This window comes from Cydia pomonella, chromosome 13 (genome assembly GCF_033807575.1).
Source record: "Cydia pomonella isolate Wapato2018A chromosome 13, ilCydPomo1, whole genome shotgun sequence".
Classification (NCBI taxonomy): domain Eukaryota; kingdom Metazoa; phylum Arthropoda; class Insecta; order Lepidoptera; family Tortricidae; genus Cydia; species Cydia pomonella.
Window position 1 is genome coordinate 9680648 of NC_084715.1, and position 10229 is coordinate 9690876.

A 10229-nucleotide genomic window follows, 5' to 3' on the forward strand; every position below is an offset into this window, starting at 1 on the left:
TGAGAAACTGTGAAAAGAACTTTTTTTTAATAAATTCTGATTAATAAATTGTTTAGCGCTTTATTTTTCGGATTATAGGTATCTACTGCAAAGTAGTATTATCGTAAAAACAAATCATTAAAATGTTGATTATTTGCATATTCTGTGTTTGGTCTTAAACTTTTTGACGGTAGTGTACCAGAGCCATGCTATCTATATAACCAGATTTCCATTGACTTCCATGTCCATTGATGTTCCATTGATGTCCATTTTGAGACAAACAAAATATCGACTAGTCCAAGATCTCTCAACTATTGTCCAAACAAAGAGTAGAGACACAGATCATCAAATACTAGTAGTATTGACCTATTGAACGGTATAGGGTTGAGTGTCTATGAAATACTTTCGTTAAAACGACAAGAACGATATGCAACAAAAATATTTATAAAAAGATAGATTTAGTTTTTGATAGAACTCAAACCAAGAATGTGTCAAAAGGCACTGTCCAATATATGATGGAGGGTATACAACAGAAGCGGCGAGAAATGAAGAATTTACTAATAAAGAATAAATCTATTTATTGACAATAACAATATACATAATGGATATATACAGATGAATACTATAACTAGCTTATATCTAAAATAGGCCCTTGAGGCATTGTACCAAGAATAGTACAATTATTTTCAAAGTTCAAAGAACTTCACTTTGTACTTTGGAGAATTTTATTTTTAAACAAATTTTCAATAAATTATAGAAAAACAAATCTTAACTCAGCCGGCTACGGGACCATTGATAGGGTTTCGTATTTGATAAATCCGTTACGAAGCAGGCCTTAGTTAGTCGAACCTATAGGTATATACCACGAAACGGAAATCAATCGCCTAGTTATAAGTTTGAAAATTACCTCCGATATTTCGGACCCGACGTTATGCCCCCACGGGCCGGGACCACTACCAGAGAAAGGCTGGCTAGTTGGCTATCAGTAGGTATAAGGTATACGTACCTAGGTTGAAGCTTGCACTTATACCTATGTTATGAGGTTATGACTTGGAGAAGTTGTAATGTTTTTGAATTCAATCACGCATTTTTAACAACAGGTATGTCGCTTACTTAGACACTACCAATAAAATTAAAAACTTACGCCATATCCGTATCCATTTTGAGGACACGGCGCCCTCCTTCGGTTATCACCACGAGCTTGCGCGTTATGGCTATTCCTATGCTGCGCCTGCTCGCGTTTCTTTTTCAACCTCTTCATCGCAAACCGCGGCAAGAATGGATGCTGTGCTTCTGCTGTCTCCATCATCTCTGCAACTGGCTCCACCGCATGCTGTTCTAGAGGCTTCAACTGAACCAACACGAAAACTATCGCGATTATCAGCAACGCAAATAATTTGTAGGCCATTATTGTATAAACTTGTGATGTGCAACTGTTTTGGATTTTTATTGTGCGGTGTCTGGCTGATCCGTCGCAAGTCTACCACAAATTAAGGACGGAGTCTGCTGAGTGTGAACACTAATCCAGGATTAACGTTCTCGGAGTATGCGATCATGTTTTATAGACTAACATTTGCGTGGTCGGGTGACACACATGTGCATTTGTTTTGACGAGCGGATGTGTTTTTGGAAACGTAACGGGTCATACGGTCATTTCCAATTAACACGTTCGAGAAACGCTCGTATTTATAGGGCAGTCCTAAATACCTAATTATAATAACCGACTTACCTATATACCAGTACCTCGGCATCCATAGAACCAGATTTCCATTTGCTTGTCCATTTCGAAACAAAAAAATTATCGACTCTCAACTAAGTAGATCAAGTAACTTTTCGGCATGGGCTAGTGGAGTGAAAAAAGTTCACCTGATATTTTATGAGCTCAACCTCAACTGTAGGTACTGTACCTAAAATCATTGTTTAAGTATATTACTTACTTACTCTTTGGTCTGATTTTTAATCGAATGACGCAATCCTGAGGTAGAATATAATGTTTTCATAAATAGAAGGAAAAACTCAAGACGAAACTAAAAGGAATATTAATATTGACCAGCGATTTGATACTAAATTAAAATTACGAGTAACTACGTGCTGAAGCGCTGGTGGCCTAGCGGTAAGGCGTGCGACTGTCAATCCGAAAGTCGCAGTTTCAAGCACCGCCACGCCACCGGCTCGTACCAATGAGTTACCTGGAAGTCTTGGAACTTATTATTTTTTATTTATTTATTTATTACTAACATAAAATGATACATCTCAAACAGATACGGAGTCCCACAAAACAGTTTACACGGTTTGACTGTGGGATCGTGCAGTCTCTACTCTCTTATATTTATATTTATATTACAATGAGATTCGTTTCTATATCCATATGCTTAATAATTATTTTATGCAGTTTACAAGGTAACTACGCAGCTTTTTACCAAACTTAACTTTGTTGGCTTCCTGTCTGATGTCAGAGGGCAGGCTGTTAAATATATAGGGTAGGCGTTTATGGAGACACCTATCGCCGTAATAATTCCCTCGGTACGACAAACTTGCCCGCAGACACCGACCTGGTTCCACAAACATCGTTACGGTGTAATTGGGTGTGCTCTCGGCTGCCATGATTATTAAACACTATTAAATATTTATGCTTAAGGCTTACCGGAAGAATGTTACAAATTTTGAACAAATTTCTATAATCTTTTTTATTTTTATCTTTAGTTTTATTACTAACTAACAGTTATGTATAAATTATGTTTTGATATTTATTGTAGATCTAGTCTACCTAGGTACTATTGGATTATATTCGTTCCTGGGTGGTTTTAAATTACTAACCCATTTTCTACGGAGCCTCGGAGAAAAGCAAGACTGCGGCTTGCCTAAAGAAAAACTTAGACGATTTCCCACCTATATACCTAAGTTAAGCACCTAGCCGTCATGAATGTAACCGACGTGATACGTATAGATATTTACAGGGGGTTGCTTTCAGTACGGGTTACACTGAAAGAAATGTTTGCATAACTGTAACAAAATTTTGGTTACTGTTTACACAAAAATTGGGACTTGCGAACTATGTGTTATATGTTACAAAACCGTGTTTGGCTATCAGTGTTCAGGTACTGGGTATACACTACAAAATAAGTTTGTAAATTTATGCAAAGTTTATTTTCTTATAACCGTAGTTTAGTTATTTAGTAAAGTTACAAAACCAGTTCGGCTATCTATTTTTTTTCAGTGTAAGCGAAGGTCAACCTGTGTATACTGTATACCCAAGCTACTTTGCTCACTGAAATTCATCACGAGCCAAGCCGAGGAAAGTCGGACAAGGCGAAACTATAAGGGTTCCTATTTGACTATTGAAACCTGAAAAATTCTGTATTTCTTTGATCTTAGTGAATTAGACTCCATGAAGAGAGAATATATTACAAACAAAATATGAAAAAGAAAACAACTTGTTATTTTCTTGTAAATAAGGCGTAAGTATATATTTATATCATTTGGTTTATTGTATAAGTAGGTAGGCTTGTTCGTTATAATTTAGTATAAAATTAAACAGCTGTTACATATGTATAATATGTAGGATGCTGTAGGTAGGCAATTTAACTTGAAATATGTACTTAATTTATTTTTAGAACTTCCGCTCGACACATTTTTTCGAGTAGGAATAAGGATTAGATTTGAACAATACTTTTTGTTTTAGGAACGAGGAACACGCGACGGCCTTTAATAAAGCATTGCACAACTCCACGTAGCCCCGTACGTGGTACACCGTGTCTCAGATCATCCATCAAGCCAAACATCTTCGCTGATTTCCTAAAATCGTTAACGTTCGTATAAGATACCCGAACAAATTTTAAACTGCTGTTTAGGGTGCCTGCCATTACTTCTTCATCTGAGGCTTCCGGTAGCGAATACACGAAGGAAAAAAACATGTGCTCATTTTTCTTCAGCAAATAAGAAAGGTCGTACTTAGTAAAAGGAATGAAATAATTGTTGAAAATCATTTGGCGAAGATGCCGGTCAAAGAAGTACGGATTGCTAACACCATACCTTCCGAAATTAAAAGTCCTGGATATTTCTGGTCTGATGCAAACGCGGCCACGGGAGATTGCTGGATCGCGTAGCCAGTCATCGAAGTATGTTTCCGGCCAATTCGGTTCTAGCTCTTCCCATGTTTTAGATAACAACATCCAGCCCAAACCTGGAAAGAAGTCCGTCCGATGTAGCAGCTCCTTTTCCGTCATCTCCACTAGTTCCTTCTTGCAATTATCGTTCCATGCTGACACGCACCAGATCGTGGGATCTTGGTACAATAGCGGATAAGTGCCGCGAAAATACTCATAGAAGTCAGGTGAAATTTCCAAGTCATCTTCTACAATTATGACAGCCTTATGCTGTAGTGTTCTGAAGACGTGGTTAAGCGCAAACCTGTAATGTCGAGCAATCTTGTAATAACCCTTTAAGTGAGCCACGACATGATGTCCAGGAATGTCCGATTGATCTGGCTGCTCAACGAACGAAATAGTAGGATCTACGTATGCAAAAGATTGTATTATTTGGCGCGTTTCTTCGTGGCGACAGTCTTGACTCACAATTATAGGATAACTGTTATTGTCTGGCCTATATCTGACCAGGCTCTCCAGGCATCGCTTTAAGTACGGTCTATTGCATGCCATCACCAAGACTGGTAGAACATCGTTTCTAATATCATATTTTTTTCTTCTGTTTAAAAGTATAAAATACAGTAACACTAGCATCAATATTAAATACACAGAGTTCAATTTTCGCGAATTTCGAGGCATCTTGATCACAATTTAAAAATATAAGGTTTTACATCGTGTCTAAAGCTAAAATACGTAGCGACACTCTAGATTAATTATGTAGCACACTAGGTACTACGGCAAATTACGGGCATGTTTTTACGTGGGCATATTATGTGTACTACATATTGTTGGCTACCTCATATGCGTTTCGATCAATATTTTACGAGCGCATACACTTTTATCGTAAACTGAGTGGTCACGGCTGACGAACTACCGAATAAATGGAAATATCCAAGTGATAAGGAACCGACCATGTGCGAGTTGTTGTGTAATAATTTTTAAGAAAAAAACCGACTTCAATGAGGAAGACCGATGAAAGAAAGATTATTGTTGATTTTGGATTTCATACAATGATTTCAAGAGAGGTATGGGCCAATGCGATCATTCACAATTGAATGTCATCTTGCTTTGCGGGTACAGCGCAGCGAATGTCATTCCAGATCTAGAGCAGAGCCCAACTGGGGAAGTACCTCCACCTTACAGAAAACCGCAGCCAAATAACATTAGACCCTAGTGTTGTGTTCCTGCCGGTGAGTAAGGTTGCCAGAGCTTAACAAGGGGTGGGAGGGGGGGGGGTTAGGGTCGGCAAAGCGCATGTTACTCCTCTGGAGTTGCAGGCGTACATAGGCTACGGAGACTTGTTACCAGCAGGCGGGCCGTATGCTTGTTTGCCACCGACGTAGTATAAAAATAAAATAAAAAGACAGCGTCCTACGCCTAATTATGTAGGAAAGGAGGTTTGTCACTGCACCCACCTTGGCACATTTCAGATTTGCTGGTTGACTGGTAAAATACCCGTAATAGGGTATTCGACTGTATTTAATAGTTATTTGTACAACAAGAGAGCAAAGTTTGATATTTCTTCGAGTTCTTGTTTTGAGTCCCGTGCAAGCGAAAGATTCTAATTTAGAATCTTGAGCGTAGTAAGGGACTCAAAAGCGCACGAGATGTAAATAACTTTGATCTCGTGTAGTACACAAAAATTTTCACGTCAGTCAGCCATCAAAAAATACAACCTGAAAAAATGTAATCCAGACGGACGGATCACTATTTCACTCATGTTTTCTGAAGGTATTCTAACAATTAACTTTAATTACCGCAATAAAACAAAACGAAAGAAATTTCAATAAAATAATGAATTAACATCAATTGACAGTTCAATCGACAACTTTTTTTTGTAAGAAAAAACTTTGTAAGATCCGGTCCGAATTGCGGATACTACTATTTGTCAACTATAGTAGAGATCGTTAAAAGTAGTTAAGTAGAATTATTTACTGCGTAACAATTGCGTAAATTTGTATAAGTTCATTGTTTTGATTGTATAATAAAATACGTAAAATATGGTGTTTTTATTAAATTTTAAACTTTTATTACATTAATAAATTATTACGAAATTTACGAATGAAGACTCGTAGGGTATTTTGGAAAGATGCGGTCTGACTTATTTCGGGGGTCTATTATAAACCGTCAATATACCGTTGAATTATGTATGCACTTTTTTTGTCTCTTTCTTTTTGCTAATGACGTGAAAGGGATAAAGACAATAGAATCCAAATATTTCGAACTTGTATTAGGCCCCGCACGTTGAAATGACATTCGAATCTAAAGGTCACTTGAATGTTATTTTGTCTCACTCGGTGAGCAAAATGCGATTTTGCTCACTGTTTTTAAGCAGCAAATTATCCCTGTTCGAGCTGCTGACGTGATAAAAATGTGCCTTGAAAACCCAACTGCTTCACAAACATGCGAAGAGAACAACTTGCCAAACGTGAACTATGCGGCCTTGATGAGTTCCATTCTGTTCATTATCAGCAGTTCCGCCATTCCATCAAATGTCACTTCTATAAATGTAAATGCTTGATTTGATGATGAAAATACTAAGATCACTATATATATATATGCCTTTAATATTTAAAGAGTTCCCTCGATTCCTCATGGAACCCATCGTCAGAACTCGAACTTGACAAAAATTTGTCTTAAAAATCTAATTTGTTTCACAAACACAGCGAAGAGGACAAATCGCCAAACGAGAACCAGCGTCGTTGAGGAGTTCCTTTCTGATGATCATCAGCAGTTCCACTTCATCAAATGTCACTTTTTAAATCTAAATGCTTGTTGTAAAAATTTGTTGATGAAAATACAAAAATCACTATATGTATGCTCTTCACATTTTAAGAGTTCCCTCGATTTCTCATGGATACCATCATCAGAACTGAGTTTTGACAAAAACGGGACCAATCTGTATGTATGTAGTAGTATGTAGATTCAATCAAAAAAATATTTTTCATAATCGGTTCAGAAATGACGGAGTTATGAAGTAACAAACATTTAAAAAAAAGTCACACCTTTACAAATATTGGTTTAGTTAATCCAATTAGAGTTCCAAGCCCGGACTATGCATTAAGCCCGAATGCGATGCCTCACATGTTTCCAGTGTCAAGGCTCCGATAAAGATGATTCACTTCAGTTTCTCAATGTCAATATTTACCTATAAACAGCAATAAACCTCTGAAACATAGCAGGAGTTCTGTGAATAGGTGCTAATCTCGGTTTGTTTACCGGGCATGAAATGTAGGTATATGGATATTTATGTATAAAACAGTCATGCACAGTCAGCGACACATTTCAAACACTAATAAAACACGAGCAAGAAAAAGACTACAAAATTTATCCACGAGCGTAGCGAGTGGTTCGAGAAGTAGAATCTTGAGCGTTGCGAAATACCAAAAAAATCAAATGAAATCAAATCCAAATGAACGTAATAAAAAAAATCATTCAAAATTATCATTTAAAAGTCAATTCTACTAGCTAGCATAAGGAAAAAACTCAAAATTTGCATCTGATTACTTTGCCTCACATGTGGATAAAATGTTTCACCACACCAATGCGGGGAAACTACTCTATGAAATACCAAAAAAATCAAATGAAATCAAATCCAAATGAACGTAATAAAAAAAACATTCAAAATTATCATTTATCATTTAAAAATCAATTCTACTAGCTAACATAAAGGAAACAACTCAAAATTTACATCTGATAATGCAACTTTCTCGTTAATTTTTGAATAATCAAGAGTATTCCAGAGAGCTTTTACCAGTTGGTGTGGTGAAAAATACTTAATTAATTTTCTATTTCTGTTTGATGTTTCCTTTATCAAAGAACATTATAAAACAATATTTTGAACAAAGGTTTTAAAAACTCATTAGAAAAATCCAGTCGGGGTTCGAATACTTCGAATCCAAACCTTCGGTTCGAAAGCAACACGTCTCACTGCTAGGTCACGGCAAACATATCAGCAAGCATAGAAATCAACGTAATCTGACAATCACGTACTTGAGATAAGCTAGACTTAGGTATCAAAGTATTCAAAGTTATCATAAACGTATTCTGAGATGGACAGCGGACAGAGGATATTTAGAAATCCTTTGCAAGCTAATAATCAACTTCAAAAACACCCTCAATTCTGTCTGCGTTTGACAGTAGACCGACTTGATCGCCCCTTTTAGGGGTCCATAGCAAAAACGGAACTCTTATAGTTTTGTCATATCCGTCCGTATGTCACTCTTTAAACTAAAAATAAATGAACTTCAAATCTAAAACAAACACGTATAAAAAGACAAAGAAATACAAACTAAGACCCTAAGCGCCACTTGCACCATCCCACTAACCCGGGGTTAACCGGTGAACCCACTATCAAATTGTACTGGTAACCATGGTAACCCCAGATTTAACCGGTTAACCCCGGGTTAGTGGGATGGTGCAAGTGGCGCTAAGGGCCTGTTTCACAATGTCCAATGTTGTCCATATTGGATAGCTAATTAACAAGTCAGTAAATGAACTGGCAGGTAATACTACTTGAAGTTGTAAAAGTCAAGCTTATTTGAAGATTGTAAAACGCCAACAATGATTTTATTCATCAGATAAGTAGCAAGTAGCTTATTCAGTACTTTACTTGGACATTGTGAAACAAACCAACTAAAAAAATTCATTATCTGTGAAAATTTCAACTATCTATGACGGTTCATGAGAAACAGCCTGGTAACAGACAGACAGACGGAATGGTAACAGACAGACAGACGGAGTCTTAGTAATACGGTTCCGTTTTTACCCTTTGGGTACGGAACCCTAATAAGCACATTACTAATATAGGGTTGCCATACGTCCCGGCCCACTGTCACTGTATTGAAGGATCGCGTCCGTTATTTGAACCTGTCCCGTTTTTGTCCCGTATATCGATACCGCTATAGAATTCCTAGAGAAATGGTCACAATCATATCTGTGTAAGCTATAGTATTTGCAAAATTTTGAAAATAGGTGAATTTCGTCAGCCGCTGCTTAGTTTATTAAATTAAATGCATGGTCCGAGACGCTCTTGGCTTGACTTTTTTACAGTATCATCGTGCAATCAAATGGCACGACGGAGTTTTTGTTACATCCAGTTATTATTAGCAAGAGGTATACCTGCTTATGTATGAAACTTTTCAAGTCACCTCATTATTTTAATAATTCATTTAGCGGGTGATAAGTCTCATCATTAGGATAATTTAGCCTTGAACACAATATACCTAGTTGTTTTGAATATTGTCTGCCGTTACCGCGATAGTTAATTATGATATAAAATAATTCAAACGGATTATATCGCGTATAATGAATATAAAATATGTACATCCCGACGTTTCCAGCACTTCTATACTTCATTAATTCATTATACGCGATATGATCCGTGTATAGTGTTTATATTAGTGGCTCGTGAGTTGTAGACCTCGCGATAAACTTAGAAAATAACTATATAACTGACGTTTATAATTTAATATTTTTGTTTGTTTAAAATGATTTAATTTGATTAATTTCACAGCCGTTTAAAATATTTTAACATAATTTTCAATAGTAGCTGAATGCCAAATAGGTCTGTACCTTCGATGCCTCACCTGCCAAGAAATTACAAAATGGCGGACGAATGTTTGATATGTCACCCTATTTAAGAATTATTTAGCTCGAATAACTCCGGGGTAAGAATATTGCAAACTCGGGTATTTAATTCCCTCCAGCCAGCGGCTGTCGGTTGCACAATGTACTATTTAACTTTTAGGTATCTAGGTGCATTATACAGGATCGAAAAAAATAATGGGCCCTGGAAGGAAAGTGCCTTAAATTAAAACCTTAAGCTACCTCATTTTACTTAAAGGAAACATTTTCTTATTTTAAACAAAAAACAAAACTGAATTCAAAGATTTTCGTACAATTTGCTTGTCTAAAAATATTTTTGTTGTACTAAATAATTTAAATATTCGATTTTATGGATATTTTGTACGACAGACGAGTTTAAGACCTAATATTTCGCGGAGAAATTTAAACAATAAAATGAACTGTATCGACTAGTGGAACAAAATAGCGAGTGTTTATTTTCTGGAATTTTTAGTCAGTTCCATTCCCAGGCGAGACAAG

General features: G+C 36.6%; 1 protein-coding gene across 1 annotated transcript; it reads right to left on the reverse strand.

Annotated features, from left to right (window-relative positions):
- Positions 1–1123: 1123 nt before the first annotated feature.
- On the reverse strand, positions 1124–5313 carry LOC133524149 (alpha-1,3-mannosyl-glycoprotein 2-beta-N-acetylglucosaminyltransferase-like). Its single transcript, XM_061860005.1, has 2 exons — positions 4012–5313; positions 1124–3774 (listed from the first exon to the last, which is right to left on the reverse strand). The coding sequence occupies exons 1-2, from the start codon at positions 4761–4763 to the stop codon at positions 3633–3635; spliced, it is 894 nt and encodes a 297-aa protein (XP_061715989.1). The 5' UTR covers positions 4764–5313; the 3' UTR covers positions 1124–3632.
- Positions 5314–10229: the final 4916 nt, after the last annotated feature.

What these genes read in the sequence shown, in the direction of transcription:
- LOC133524149 (XM_061860005.1), bottom strand. Translation starts at nt 4,763, where the DNA reads ATGCCTCGAAATTCGCGAAAATTGAACTCTGTGTATTTAATATTGATG. An exon ending in AGGACTTTTAATTTCGGAAG is followed by an intron (nt 3,775 to 4,011) that starts GTATGGTGTTAG and finishes TAACGATTTTAG; the next exon opens with GAAATCAGCGAAGATGTTTG.